General features: G+C 43.6%; 1 protein-coding gene across 1 annotated transcript in view; it reads right to left on the reverse strand.

The window, feature by feature from the left end:
* ATP10A (ATPase phospholipid transporting 10A (putative)) overlaps positions 1 to 15488 on the reverse strand; it is a 179836-nt gene that overhangs the window by 21515 nt on the left and 142833 nt on the right. Inside the window, 2 exon segments of the mRNA XM_070572238.1 lie at positions 2168 to 2294; positions 2384 to 2487. Coding sequence (XP_070428339.1) covers positions 2168 to 2294; positions 2384 to 2487 — 231 coding nt within the window.

Below are 15488 nucleotides of genomic sequence, written 5' to 3' on the forward strand. Positions count from 1 at the left end.
GCCCCATTACATAGTTGTATATCCTACTTGTAAGTCCTTCTTGTTCTTCTATGTGGGATGCCACCACAGCATGGTTTGATGAGTGATGTGTAGGTCTGCACCTGGGATCTGAACTGGCGAACCCCAGGCCGCTGAAGCAGAGTACGTGAACTTAACCACTATGCCACCAGGCAGGTCCCCCTGGTTCCTGAACTGACCCATCTCAGAGCCATTCTAACACACTCCTGGAGAGAAGCATCAGCCTCAGGATGACAGTGGAAGGTGGCTGAATCTGAATTCTGAAAATCTTCACTAGCCAGGACACAGACCTGACGCCAAAAGAAAGAATGGGGACAGGGATAAATAGAAAACCATACTTGTAGAAGTTTACATAGTTGCCTGAGTAAAAGTTACAGAATCCAAGCTAGAAAGCAATTCCTGTGAAAAAGATCTAGGAAGGAAGACTGATTTCAAGTTCAGTATAATCCTAGGGTATACTAGGGCTATCAAAAACTTAGGACATGTTAACAGAGATATAGCATGGGGGCCGAGGGAGGTGATGAATGTCCAACTACCAGAGAAAGTTTGTAGAAGAGGCCAGCCAGGCTGTAACAGATGTGGGAGCAGTAACCTGAGACTCATCACCATGCTGCTGCTGAGGGCTGGACTCAGTACCTGCACCTTGCTCAGTGCTTCACTGCATCCCCTCTGTTCACCCTCACAGGATTATTACCCCGCAGGTAAGGAAAAGACCTCGTGGCCAGTAAGTGCCAGAGCCAGGACTGGACAACCAAGCCAGGGCTCCTAGACTCTGAAAGAAGGAAAGGTAGGCATGCCTGAAAATATGGGTGAAGAAGGGGATGGCTCAGGGTGGGTCTGGGGGGTTGCTTACAACCCTGTCCTCACACAGTTACGGTCTCGTCCTGTAGAAAGGGGAAGAGATTGTGTATGCATTGCTCCAGAGGGTGGGACCAGCGCCCTCTAGAAGGCAGATTTCATTCCATTCAAGAAGTCAGACTGTCAAGGGAGAGAGGCTGCCCCGGAGGGAGAGTGCTCCAGGGTGAAGTGTCAGAGGTTGGGCAAGCGTGTACTGCACTGCAGGCCAGGAGAACCAGCCGGACCCCTGCTTAGCCGACAGGTCTGATCAACAGGGTCTTTCGGAGAAGCACATTCTAGATGTGAAGAGTTTTAGTTCAGTAAATCAAAACTTGGCCGTCCAGAAGACACATAGCTGTTTTCCAAGGGTTTCTCTGAATTCTCCCCAGGGACACTGTTCATGGCATCTCTGCCTCTGGATCCTGGGGCTGTCCTGAGTAGTGCAAGGCCTCTTACAGGACACCATAAGCAAAACAGAACATTATATAGTATGTGTATACATTGTGCTATTAAATACATGAGTTAATATGAATTAGATATTATATCAGATATGCATATATAGGTATACAGACATCCCAACTCATCTGCCAAGGGAACAAGGCCAAATGAATTACAGCCTTTCTGTGTGAAATGAAAGAGGAACCTGTTTCTTCGTGCCCCAGGAGTACCATCTGACCATCAGACCACAGGATGGGGTGTGTGTATACATAGCAGGTCACAACTAGCTCCTGGTGAGGACACACAGAGCACACATACAGAGGCTCAAGTAATTTAATAATGCTTCAATAAATATTAACTATTTTAAAATATTAAATTAAATATTAGAATAAACATTCAAGTAATAAATACTTTTATAAATACTAATAAGAACACAGTACCAAATATGGGCAAGTTTTAGTAAAAGTGAGTCTGTTTTCTTTTCATCCAAACTGAATCTGTGAAACATTCATAAGATGTAAATTAAAGTGCAGCCACTTCTGGGGTCCAACAGTTTCTTTTTGTCTCAGGGGTAGGCGGCATCAGTTGTTGAGAAGCCTTGCTCCTCATCTCTATTTTTGGTAGGAAAGCAGGATTTAAGGGGAGGCAAGTCGGCTGCCCTTGCAGGATGCCTGGCGGGGGACACATGGAATTCCACAGAAATAGTGGGCCACGGTGAGAACATTCAGTCAAGGACGATCCCACCTGAAGATCGCGCTAGTGTCAGGCCAGGCCTGTGCAGAGCTGCCAGTGGCTAGAGCTGTGTCACCTCCTATTGAGGACTGTCTCTAAACTCCACACTGCTCTACGCAACACACGTTGTGAGTGTAATTACCCAGCAGATGCAGATTCGTCTCCAGGCGGATGGCAGACTGAAAGAGGAGCTCCTCACGGTTGTCCAGGGAGGATTCTGCTTCCAGGTGGCTTTGCAACCAACAGGCATACTCTTCCTTACTCAGAACCTATGTGAGACACACTAATGAGTGCCCACAGGCACTGAGCACTGCTAGGGCACCGTCAGTGTGCCACTCACAGAGCGGCCCCCACTTACCCTCTTGGCGATGCACAAGGTGCGCAGGCCTTCCACCGCATACAGGTTCAGGTAATTCTGAGTCATGCTTTGGATTTTCTTTTGATGCCTTCCTCTGGCATCGTCTAGGTTGGAATAGAAGCAGAAACATGGATGAGTAAGAACAACAGAGTCCAGAGATCTCGTCAAAATGGCGGAGGTAGCAGACTCTGAACTCATCTCCTCCCATGAACACAACCAGGTTATAACTATTTTTGGAAAAATTACCATGGATAGAAAACTGGAAACTGGATAAAAAGAACCCCCACAACAAGGGACAGTGCTGACTAAGGTGGAAGAGGCAGAAATTCCTTCTGGAGAGAAAAAAAGCCTCCTTCTGGAGCAGAAAACTTTCTCAGCCAGCCAGGCAGGAGCCACCCTAAGGTACGCAGCCTTCTCTGGAGGAGTGAGGCCTGGAGCGAGGGCCAATACTGCTATAAGCACCCTTCACACTCAGCACAACTGAGATGAGCATCTTAATATCTGGCTTCGGTGGCCATTAACTGCAGCGGGGATACCCCCAGAAAAGCTACTGGATGAAAGCCAAAAAGACCCGGGCCTTAAAGGGCCCATGCACAAACTCACCCATCTCAGCAACCTAAAATCATCAGAGAGAAGGATGACAGTCCTGGTGAAAAAAGACTCACCTGGTGGGCTCTGAGTGCCTGTTGGTGAGAGGAGAGACCTCTCCCGAGACTGAGACATTGGTGATGGCCATTGCTGTGACCTGGTCCAGGCATGCTGACACAGACCCTGGCAGACGCCATTGGAGTTTTTCCCCTGGCCTATTATCCCAGGGGTCTGCCACACCCACTAGAGCACAGATTTAATCCAGTTCAGCCAGGCCAGGCAGCCCATCTTAGGGACCAGCCTGGCCCAACAGCAAGCCCTCAGGCTACTTGTTGGCTTGCACTGACTGGGTGCCTTGATCCTCTACAGGCAGGTGAGTGCGTCTGCCTCTGTGGGGGAGGGCCTGTGTGGGGGCCAGGTGAACTGTGGGGGATATTGCTGGAGAGGTGGGGGCCTCTGCAGTGTGGCATCAGGGTATGCTCCAGGGGGGTGGGAAGTGTGGACGGACCAGGACTGTACTGACAGTTTGTGTGGTCCTGTGGGGGGTGAGGCTTATCAGTGGAAGAAGACCTGTGCTTCACAAATAACCATAAAAAGGATCAGCCCCACCTTCCAAACCTGAAACAATTGGGTGTTCCCATGCCTAGGGCCAGCCCCACTCAGCTGCACTCCTGAGAGAACTCACAGCAGCCTTGTAGGCCTGAGGTCTATAGGAACTATAAGCCCATGAGCCTAGCAACCAGCTACACTGGGTACCTACTCAAATAACAGGAAAATGGCAACAAGAGTGTGCTGTTAGACCTAGTAGACAATGGTGCAGAGGCTCCCCAAACTGGATTTACAAACAGCCTGCCAGGGAGGGAAAGACTAGAATCCGTGGGTACCTGCATTAAGAGCAACCCTGCTACAGCAGAAGAACACAACTAGCCCACAAAGGGGTCACTCCTGGATCATTTGGACTGGTGATGAGAGGGAAGCACACTGCCGGGCCTCAAAAGGCAACTCTTACATAAGGCCACTTCTCCAAGATCAGGAGACACAGCTGACACACCTAATACATAGAAATAAGCACAGAGAAAGAGGTCTAATGAGGAGACAAAGGAATACATTCCAAGCAAGGGAACAGGACAAAACCCCAGAAAAAGGACTAAATGAAACAGAAATAAGCAACCTACCTGAAAAAGAGATCAAATAAAAACTAATAAGGATGCTCACAGATATTGGGAGAAGACTGGATGAACACAGTGAGCTCATCAACAAAGAACTGGAAAATATAAAAATGAACCAATCAGAAACAAAGAATACAATACTGGAAATGAAAAATTCACTAGAGGGACTCAATAGCAGAGTAGAGGATACAGAAGAACAGATTAGCGAGCTAGATGAAAGACTAGAGGAAATCACACAAGCTGAACAGAAAAAAGAAAAAAGAAATAGATAGAATGATAACAGTCTAAGGGAACTCTGGGACAATGTCAAGTGCACTAACATTCGGATTACAGGTGTCCCAGAAGGAAAAGAGAGAGACAAAGTGGTAGAAAATTTATTTGAAGAAATAATAGCTGAAAATTTTCCTAACCTAAGGAAGGAAACAGACATCCAAGTACAGGAAGCACAGAGAGTTCCAAACAAGATAAGCCCAAAGAGGCCCACACCAAGACACATTATAATTAAAATGTCCAAAATTAAAGATAAAGAGAGAATCCTAAAAGCAGCAGGAGAAAGGCAACAAGTGACATACTAAGGAAAGCCCATAAGACTATCAGCAGACCTCTCAGCCAAAACCCTACAGGTGAGAAGAGAATGACATGACATATCTAAAATGCTAAAAGGAAAAACCTACAGCCAAGAATACTCTATCCATCAAGGTTGTCATTCGGAATGGAAGGAGAGATAAAGAGCTTCCTAGACAAGCAAAAATTAAAGGAGTTTATCACCAAGAAACCAGTTCTACAAGAAATGCTGAAGGGACTTATTTAAGCGGGAAAGCGATGACCACAAATAGGGATACAAAAATTATCAACCCCCCCCCCAAAAGAAAACAGGCAATAAAATCACTAGTAAAGGTAAAAATATAGTAAAGGTAGTAGATCAACCATCTGTGAAGATAATATGAAGGTTAAAAGACAAAAGTACTAAAATTACTTATTTCAATGATAAGAGGGTAATGGAGAGACACACACAAAACAAGAGATTACATATGATAACAAAAACATAAAATGTGGGAAGAGGGGAGTGAAAAAGTAGAGCTTTAGAAAGAGGTCAAGCTAAAGAGTCTATCTACTCAATGTAGACTGTTATAAAGATAGAATATTATATAGGATCCTCATAGTAATCACAAATCAGAAACCTATAATAAGTAAGCAAATAAGTAAGACAAAAGAAATCAAACATATTACTAAAGAAAGCCATCAAACCACAAGGGAAGAGAGCAAAGGAAAAAGAAAGTAACAGAGAAGAACGACTAAAACATCCAGAAAAAAAAGTAACAAAATGGCAATAAATACACATTTATTAATAGCTACATTAAATGTCAATGGACTAAATGCTCCAATCAAAAGGCACAGGGTAGCCAACTGGATAAAAAAACAAGACCCATGTATATGCTGCAAACAAGAGACACACTTCAGACCTAAAGACACTCACAAACTGAAAGTGAATGGATGGAAAAAGATATTCCATGCAAATGGCAAAGAAAAGAAAGCAGGCGTAGCAATACTTATTTCAGACAAAATAGACTTTAAAACAAAAACTGTAACAAAGGACAAAGAAGGGCATTACATAATGATAAAGGAAACAATCCAAAAAGAAGCTATAACACTTGTAAATTTCTATGCACCCAACAGACGAGCACCTAAATATATAAAGCAATTATTAACAGACAGAAAAGGAGAAATAGACAGTAACACAATAATAGTAGGGGATTTGAACACTCCACTTACACCAATGGATAGATCATCCAAACAGAAGATCAAAAAGGAAACACTGGCCTTAAAGGACACATTTGACCAGATGGACTTAGTGGATATATATAGAGGATTCCACCCCAAAACCACAGAATACACATTTTTTCAAATGCACATGGAACATTCTCCAGGATTGATCACATATTAGGCCACAAAACAAGTCTCAATAAATTTAAGAACATTGAAATAATACCATTCATCTTTTCTGACCACAAAGGTACGAAACTAGAAATCAACTACACGGAGGCAATCAGAAAAGCCACAAAAATGTGGAGATTAAATAAAATGCTACTGAACAATGATTGGGTCAATGAAGAAATCAAAAAATTCCTGGAGACAAATGAAAACGAAAATGCGACATGCCAAAATCTATGGGATACAGCAAAAGCAGTTCTAAGAGGGAAGTTTATAGCAATTCAGGCCTACCTCAACAAAGAAGAAAAATTCAAAATAAACAATCTAACAGTGCATCTAAAGGTACTGGAAAAAGAAGAACAAACAAAGCCCAAAATCAGCAGAAGGAAGGAAATAATAAACATCAGCAGAAATAAATGAAATAGAGACTAAAAAGCAATAGAAAGAATTAATGAAACCAAGAGCTGGTTCTTTGAAAAGATAAACAAAATTGACAAACCCTTAGCTAGACTCACCAAGAAAAAAAGAGAGAAGGCTGAAATAAATATAATCAGAAATGAAAGAGGAGAGATTACAATGGACACCTCAGAAATACAAAAGATAATAAGGGAATACTATGAAAAGCTACATGCCAACAAATTGGATAATCTAGAAGAAATGGATACATTCTTAGAAACATACAACCTTCCAAAACTGGACCAAGAAGTAGAGAATTTGTATAGACCGATCACCAGTAAGGAGATCAAAACAGCAATCAAAAACCTCCCAAAAACCAAAAGTCCAAGACCAGATGGCTACCCTGGTGAATTCTACCAAACATTCAAAGAAGACTTAATACCTATCCTTCTCAAACTCTTCCAAAACTTTGAAGAGGAGGGGAGGCTTCCTAACTCATTCTACGAAGTCAACATTATCCTGATACCAAAACCAGACAAGGACAACACAAAAAAAGAAAATTACAGGCCAATATCACTGATGAACATCAATGCAAAAGTTCTCAAGAAAATACTAGCAAATGGAATATAGCAATACATTAAAAAGATCATAAGTCATGATTAAGTGGGTTTCATTCCAGGGATGCAGGGATGGTTCAACATCTGTAAATCAATCAACATGATACACCACATTAACAAAATGAAGAATAAAAACCACATGATCATCTCAATAGATGCAGAGAAAGCATGTGACAAGATACAGCATCCATTTATGATAAAAACGCTAAATAAAATGGGAATACAAGGAAATCATCTCAACGTAACAAAGGCCATATATGGCAAACCCACAGCAAATATCATTCTCAATGCAGAAAAACTGAAAGCTATCCCTCTAAGTACAGGAACCAGACAAGGATGCCCACTTACCCCTCTCTTATTTAACATAGTATTGGAAGTCCTAGACAGAGCAATCAGGCAAGAAAAAGAAATAAAAAGGATCCATATTGGAAAAGAAGAAGTGAAACTGTCACTCTTTGCAGATGACATGATTACAGAAAACCCTAAAGAATCCACTAAAAGACTTTTAGAAATAATAAATGAATACAGTCAAGTCACAGGATACAAAATCAACATAAAAAACCAGTTGCGTTTCTATACAATAACAATGAAGTAGCAGAAAGAGAAATTAAGAATAAAATCCCATTTACAATTGCAACCAAAAGAATAAAATACCTAGGAATAAACTTAACCAAAGAGGTGAAAGATCTGTACATTGAAAACTATAAAACAATGTTGAAAGAAATCGACGGTGACACAAAGAAATGGAAAGATATTCTGTGCTCTTGGATTGGAAGAATTAACATAGTTAAAATGTCCATACTTCCTAAAGCAATCTACAGATTCAATGCAATCCCTATCAAAGTTTCAAGAACATTTTTCACAGAAATAGAACAAAGAATCCTAAAATTTATATGGATCAACAAAAGACCCCAAATAGCCAAAGGATTTCTGAGAAAAAAAGAACAAAGCTGGAGGTATCACACTCCTGGATTTCAAAATGTACTACAAAGCTATAGTAACCAAAACAGCATGGTACTGGCACAAAAACAGACACACAGATCAATGGAACAGAATCGAGAGCCCAGAAAGAAATCCACACATTTATGGACAGCTAATGTTCGACAAGGGAGCCAAGAGCATACAATGGAGAAAGGAGATTCTCTTCAGTAAATGGTGTTGGGAAAACTGGACAGCCACATGCAAAGAATGAAAGTAGACCATTATCTTACACTGTGAACAAAAATCAACTCAAAATGGATTAAAGACTTGAATGTAAGACCCAAAACCAGGAAACTTCTAGGAGAAAACAAAGGCAGTATGCTCTTTGACATCAGTCTTAGCAGCATATTTTCAAGTGCCATTTCTGACTGGGCAAGGGAAACAAAAGAAAAAATGAACAAATGGGACTACATCAGACTAAAACGCTTCTGCACAGCAAAGGAAACCATCAACAAAACGAAAAGACAACCTAACAATTAGGAGAAGATATTCGCAACCCTTACATCAGATAAGTGGCTAATATTCAAAATATACAAAGAACTCATACAGCTCAACAACCAAAAACCCAACAACCCAATTAAAAAATGGACAAAAGATCTAACAGACAATTCTCCAAAGAAGATATATGGATGGGCAACAGGCACATGAGAAGATGCTCAACATCATTAGCTATCAGGGAAATGCAAATCAAAACTACAATGAGGTATCACCTCACTCTGGTCAGAATGGCTAGAATTAACAAGACAGGAAACAAGTGTTGGAGAGGATGTGGAGAGAAGGGAACCCTCAGACACTCCTGGTGGGAGTGCAAACTGGTGCAGCCACTATAGAATCAGTATGGAGTACCCTCAGAAAATTAAGAATAGATCTACCATATGATCCAGCTATCCCACTGCTGGATATTTATCCAAAGAACTTAAAAACACAAAGGCATAAAGATACACGCACCCCTGTGTTCACTGCAGCATTATTCACAATAGCTATGACTTGGAAGCAACCTAGGTGCCCATCAAGGGACGAACGGATAAAGAAGATGTGGTATATATACATAATGGAATACTACTCAGCCGTAAGAAATGGTGACATCTGGCCATTTGTGACAACATGGATGCACCTTGAGGGTATTGTGCTAAGTGAAGTAAGTCAGAAGCAGAAAGTCAAATACCGTATTATCTCATTCATAAGTAGAAGATAAAAACGATAGACAAACACATAGCAACGGAGATTGGATTGGTAGTTACCCAAGCGGAAGAGGAAATGGGGGAGGGCAAAATGGATGATTAGGCTCACATGTGAGGGCATGGACTATAATTAGTTTTTGGGTGGTGAATATGATATAATCTACACAGAATTTGATATATATTATGATGTACATCTGAAAGTCATATGTTATAACCTGATGTTACTGCAATAAAATAAATAAAAAAAGAAAAACAACAGAGTCCAGCAGAATGCCCTGGACCACTCCAGAAACCTCTGGGAGCTCTGTATGGTGCTGAAATCACTCTGCACATGCCACAGTTCATGCTGCTGAGAGTGTAGCACCATCCCAGAGGCTCTACTAGGAAGCTCTTCGCACCCAGCTTTTGGGCAGCTTCCCATGCCACATTGTAAGGTCTCTAGAGTAGTCACACTGAGTGAGACAGAAAGTAGAATGGTGGTTTCAGGGGCTGGGGAAGGGGAGAAAAGAAGAGTGTTTAATGGGTAAAGAGTTTCAGTTTGGAAAGATGAAGAAGTTTTGGAGATCTGGTGCACAGCAATGTTAATATAGTTAACACTACTGAACTGTATTCTTAAAAATGGTCAAGATGGCAAATTTTATGTTATGGGTTTTTTTTTAATCACCATTAAAAAAAAAGCTAACAAATTAGCTGTCAGTTAGTAAGAGTTCCCCACACATCCCCCTTTCTCTGTTTTCTGTAGACACAGATGAGGAGCAGACTTGCTGCTTTGCTTACTATACCCAACTGCAGAAGAGCTGGCTTTGAGCCTCACCCAACCGTAGAATCCATGCCAAGGTGACACACACCTTCTTACCTTCACCATGTTCTTGCGCCAACAATTATGAGTGGGAAGGCAGAATGCACTTTAGTTTGTTCATGACAAAAGTGTGTGATGAGTGTGTTTTGGGGCCAGTGCAGGGTAACTGGCCCTTATGTATACGCCTTGCTCTAGGTGGCTGCAATTGGAACACTGGGCCAGAATTTTGTTGCAATTCATTAAGCAGGAATGTCACAAGAGCGTCCTTTCCTGGTGATTTACTCCAACAATCTCCAATAAGGGCATGTGGGAAACCTCTGCACCAGTAGATTTATTCCATGTCTATTTCATTACTTGTAAATAGCACATACTTTCATATAAAATTTAAAGTAAGAGTTAGCTGTTATTTTAAAAGGAATCTCATAATATTTTTGACTGTTCTAATATCCCTTGTTGAAATGAGCAGCTCATATAAACAAAACCTCATTAAGAGTGATCTGGCATCATTTTGTCCAGAAGGTAGGCATAAATGGAGGTGCATATTCTTCCTCTGTTTATGAAAAATCATACTTAATTAAATATGAAATTTATTTCCCCAGAACACCAGTAGTGTTGCCAGATAGAATATAAGATGCCCATGGGGCTTGCCCGGTGGCACAGCAGTAGTGTGCATGTCCCGCTTCGGCAGCCCGGGGTTCGCCGGTTCGGATGCTGGGTGCAGACGTGGCACCACTTGGCAAGCCATGCTGTAGTAGGCATCCCACATATAAAGTAGAGGAAGATGGGCACGGATGTTAGCTCAGGGCCAGCCTTCCTCAGCAAAAAGAGGAGGATTGGCAGTAGTTAGCTTAGGGCAAATCTTCCTCAAAAAAAAGATGCCCAAATATTGCATAGGACATACTTTTACTGAAAATATTATTTGTTGTTTATCTGAAATTCAAACTGAACTGGACATTCAATACATTTTGCTTGCTAAATCTGGTAACCCCACTTACCAGTGGTGAGGCCCCTGGCTTGGGGAAGGCTGTCTACTACCCAAGGTGGCCCCTTTACAAACTGAACCTGGGAGGAACACTCTTACCTCCTGGACGTGTATTCTCCACAGAGAAGACAGCACCCCCAAGGGAACAAAGAGTCGTTCTTGAAGGCAAAAACATCTTTTTTATGTGTATAGCACAGATATACATATAGTACATAAACATATATACAGAATATCTGTGGCATTACAATGCCATGGGGGGACAATGAGAAAAAAAAAAGTCTAAAAAGCCTCCTTAAGGGGTCAATAATGAAAAAAAGTGAGAGAGAGAAAGTTGGGAAACACTGCCCTAGATTACTTTGCTTTAGGAATTTAAATTTCCTTAAAAGATGACACTCAAAGTCATCTTAACTTTGGCTACCATTTACTCCTGATAATGTGATAACACTCTTAGAAGGCCATGATAACATTATTCCAGATTCTGACGGTTCCTTGAGCAAAGGCCTGTCTGTCTGGGAAACGCTGGAATTCCAATAATAATAATAATGATAAAGTTCTTTGGTCCTCCAGAGATGGGAGGAGACGGTTGTGCTCCAGGGAAGGAGAAGAGTGCAGGGGCTGGGATGCTGCGATTAACCACATCAGTCAGAACAAAGCTAATGGAGCAAGAGGCAGGCCAGGCCACTGGACCCCAGGTGTCCTGGAGGAGGGTAAGGTCACACAAGAGGCCACACAGAGGCGTTCCTGTGCAGGGCAATCTGCAGCAGGGCCTGGGGACAGACCCCCCAGCCCTGAGGGGAGAGAAGCAGTGACTGCTCCACTGTCCCACTGTTTTTAAAATTGCTCCTCCAGACTCAAGGACACACAGCTCCTCGGCCACGTCTGGGAAGACCTTGCTCCTCATTCTTAGGTGGCTTCTCCCTTACAAATCCTCACTGCAACAATGGCTGGACAGTCACTGGGAAAAACCAATGTCAGGGTTTGTAGGATTTCATTCTTTATGAATGCTGGGATCCCTCTAAATTCGGATGGAGGGCATAGGAGAGTGCAAAGAACCTAAGCTCAAAGCAGAGGATCACCGAGGAGCTGGGAAGATATTGAGCCCTGTCCTAGGGAGTAAGGATGTGGACCCCCAGAGTGATTCGGTCAGCCCGGCTCTCCTGTGCTAATCTCAGACTACAGGCACTCCACATTCACTTTGCATTTTAAGTGATATTCATGCAATATTAGCCTCTTCTTCCTGATCTAACACAAGGCAACCCAGAACCCCTGTGGCTTTTCTACCTATGGTTCTAGGAGAAATTCTGGGTCCAGAACACAGCTGATTGGGTAATGGAGCAACATCACTTGAAGAAGTGGAATCAATGCTACCCAGCGTCTGATCGGTAGGTGGTGGCTGTCTGAGGGGGCCTATGCAGAAGTTCCTTGAGGCCACATGTGGGTCCTGGAGGGGCCAGGGCCACAGTGTTGGACAGTGACAGTTCCTGTCAGTCTGTTAAGATGACTCCCATGTCCACTGACCTCAAGACACAGCAGGCCTGAGATAAGCCCTGCTCCTGCTGAGCAGTGCAGATGGACACTGCAGTGGAGCACAGGCTGCTGGCTTGAGTCCCCACCACACACCACTGGCAATGCTCAGGACCCCGTGAAGGGGCCCTCAGAGGAAGATGCCCACTCCTACTCAGGATTTTAAAGTGTGTTTTTAAATTGCTTAAAGTGATATTTCCATTTCTTCTACACATTAGAAAAATTTATTTCTCCAACAAGTAGTTTCATCTCAGTAAGATGGAAAATTAAGAAGGAGAACTCCCTCCTTCACTCATGCATGCATTTATTGATTTACTGAATAGCAGCAATGTGTGAGGTCCATGCGAGGTGGTGGAATACTCTCCATCCTCACTCTTGGAGGAGGGGGGAGCAGTCTAGAAGTTTGTGCCTTAAAGACCAGAAAGACTTAAAGACTGAAGCACAGGCAAGTGAATCTTAAGGGGAAAGAGCCAGAGAAAAGGGAAAGGAACCTAGCTTATGCTTATGCTTTATACAAGCACAAAGCTAGGGGTACTGTGCTAGGGGCTTGGGTGGGGGCTTCCTGTGAGGTCGGCATCCTGGTTTCCCTTGTATAGGTGGGAAACAGAGGCACATAGAGAGTGACTTGTTCAGGGTCACCCAGGCCTTCAGTGTAGACCTGGGATTTGAACAAAGGTCTGTAGGTACTGCGGTGGGTGGAGTCCCTGCTTTCTACCTGATCCCACATAGCTTCCTGTCAGGGCAGGCAAGACGCAGTCATGTCCTGCAAATCTGACACGTTCCCTCTAACACAGTCACGTCCATCCCCAGCTTAGCCTCCTCTGCCTTATTTAATAAAAGTGGCATGAGCTCTTTGAAGAAAGATGTTGGATTAAATCCAAAGGGTAACACTCATGTGTCCTAGTTACTTTATCACCTGCACAGCTTGGCCACAGCGCTGTTTCCTGAGCACAGATCAACATCTGCAGGTCTGCTCCTCTCCACACCCCAGAGTAAAAGTTGAATGATTTATGCGTAATGCCAGGGTGTTACCAGTGGATACTTCAACATGACCCCAGAGCCATCCTACAGCCCCTGTCTTGGGAAACCACTGGGGTCTCTGAACATCATGAATCCTAATTTGCCTGTGTCTACATGTAGATCTTCCCTATCCAAACCTGTCTGAACCACAGACCACTTGGCAATTCCCAGAGGAAGGAGGAGATCTGCACAAACTGCTTATTTTTAATTTGCCCCTTCAATGTCATGGTTTGGGCAAGGTGACAGTTACAGCAATGTCATTCTTTTACCTATTTCTTCTACGGTGCAACAGATAGGAGGCTTTGCTCCTTCTCATCTGCAGGTACCTGGATGTGGATGGTAATTTCCTCCCAGGGACCCACAGTAGGAGATGGACAGCAGCAGAGGAGATGGGCGCAACAGCAAAGCTACACTGGTGCTGCAGGATCGGTGGAGGTGCTGTGAGGCTCCAGCCTGCACATGGGCTCCCTGCACCCCTGACCTTGATGTTGACTCTGACTTATAAGAGTTTTGTTTGCTTCTGCTTTGTCTATAAATTTGAGACTTTTTACTCATTTAAGAAAGTGCATTGCCAGCTAAGTGAAAGTGTGCCAACTGTGGCAACCTTCTCGGTTGCTCTGGGTCCCTGGAACAGCTCAGCAGGGCTCTCTGCCCCACCTCGGGGGCCTTTCCTGCACCCCTGTCCTACCCTTGCTTGCTAGTGCTGGTCCAGGCCTTTTACATCCCTGACACACTATACGTGGTAAAGTCTGAAACACAGCACTCCATTTAACTGTCTTTACTGCAAGGCTGTGGGATATGACAATGGTTATTTTTTTTTTACAATAGAATGAAATCTCAGATAATTGCCTATTTATCTGTTTTTCTTTGGTATGTATGCAAAAATCAAATTTCAGAATGAAGAAGACTCTTGGAATGCAAAATCAGCCTGTGAATTGGATTCTCTGTCCACCCTATGGCAGAACCACTGCAGGGGTGGAAAGGCAAAATTCTGCCCTCCAGAAGGTTATCTCCATGAAAGCCCATCCAAACTGTTTTTAGAGACGTATTTGCAAATTTAGCTCAGCTGCTTTTGGGAGGCAGCAGCTCTGTGATGGGAAAAAGGATTTCCTGTCTGCAGAGATCCTCCAGGGCACTTTCCCACAACAAAGTGGTCCTGGCCTTCAGAGCGACGAGTCCTGTTCCAAGGCACTGAGAATATGTTCTGTTCTGAGGCACTGCAATTATGGAGAGAGGACCATGGGAAGTAAGGCATTCCCTAGCTCCATCCCAGGGCTCCGGAAAGACATAGCCAGCATACGGGTTTTTCCAGCAGGTTGTACCCAGAGCTGTTTCCAGGATACAGCAGATAGGTAGGCTGTGGTGGTCAGGCAGAGCAGCCACGCAGGGTCCCTCCCTCTGCTAGTATCATCCACCTCCACTCTGCTTCTCTCCCTAGAGATCAGAAGTGCACTCCTTTGTTCTCCAAGTGCGGAGAGTGGGTGACCAGCTTTACAGTGGAGACCAAGGTGCTTCCCTCCCAAGTCCCAGAAGCATTGCATCTGGAAAGAGGTGAAGCCCTTCTGCTTGGTAAAGTTCCACCCTCTACACCAGTGGTTTTTGAACCCCTCTTTGCCAACCTAAAAGTTATATGGAACTCTAGTACACAAAAGAGGCCAGGAAGGGGCTTCTCTGCTCTAAGCTGGGACAAAGAGCAGGGGGCAAGAGGTCAGCAGCCTCCACTATGTGGGCCCCAACTGTGGACCGAAGCGGGTCCACAAATGGACTAAAAACTGTGGCCTGGGCCTCACAGCTGCTCCAGGTCCGGGCAATCAGAGAGCAGAAAGGAACTTTCTGGAACATTTAGTCTGAAAGTTCTTAGCTTTCATTGTCCAGATTTTAAACCTGATGCCTGGTCTCACCCCCATTGTTATGAG

Source organism: Equus przewalskii, chromosome 1 (assembly GCF_037783145.1).
Source record: "Equus przewalskii isolate Varuska chromosome 1, EquPr2, whole genome shotgun sequence".
Taxonomy (NCBI): domain Eukaryota; kingdom Metazoa; phylum Chordata; class Mammalia; order Perissodactyla; family Equidae; genus Equus; species Equus przewalskii.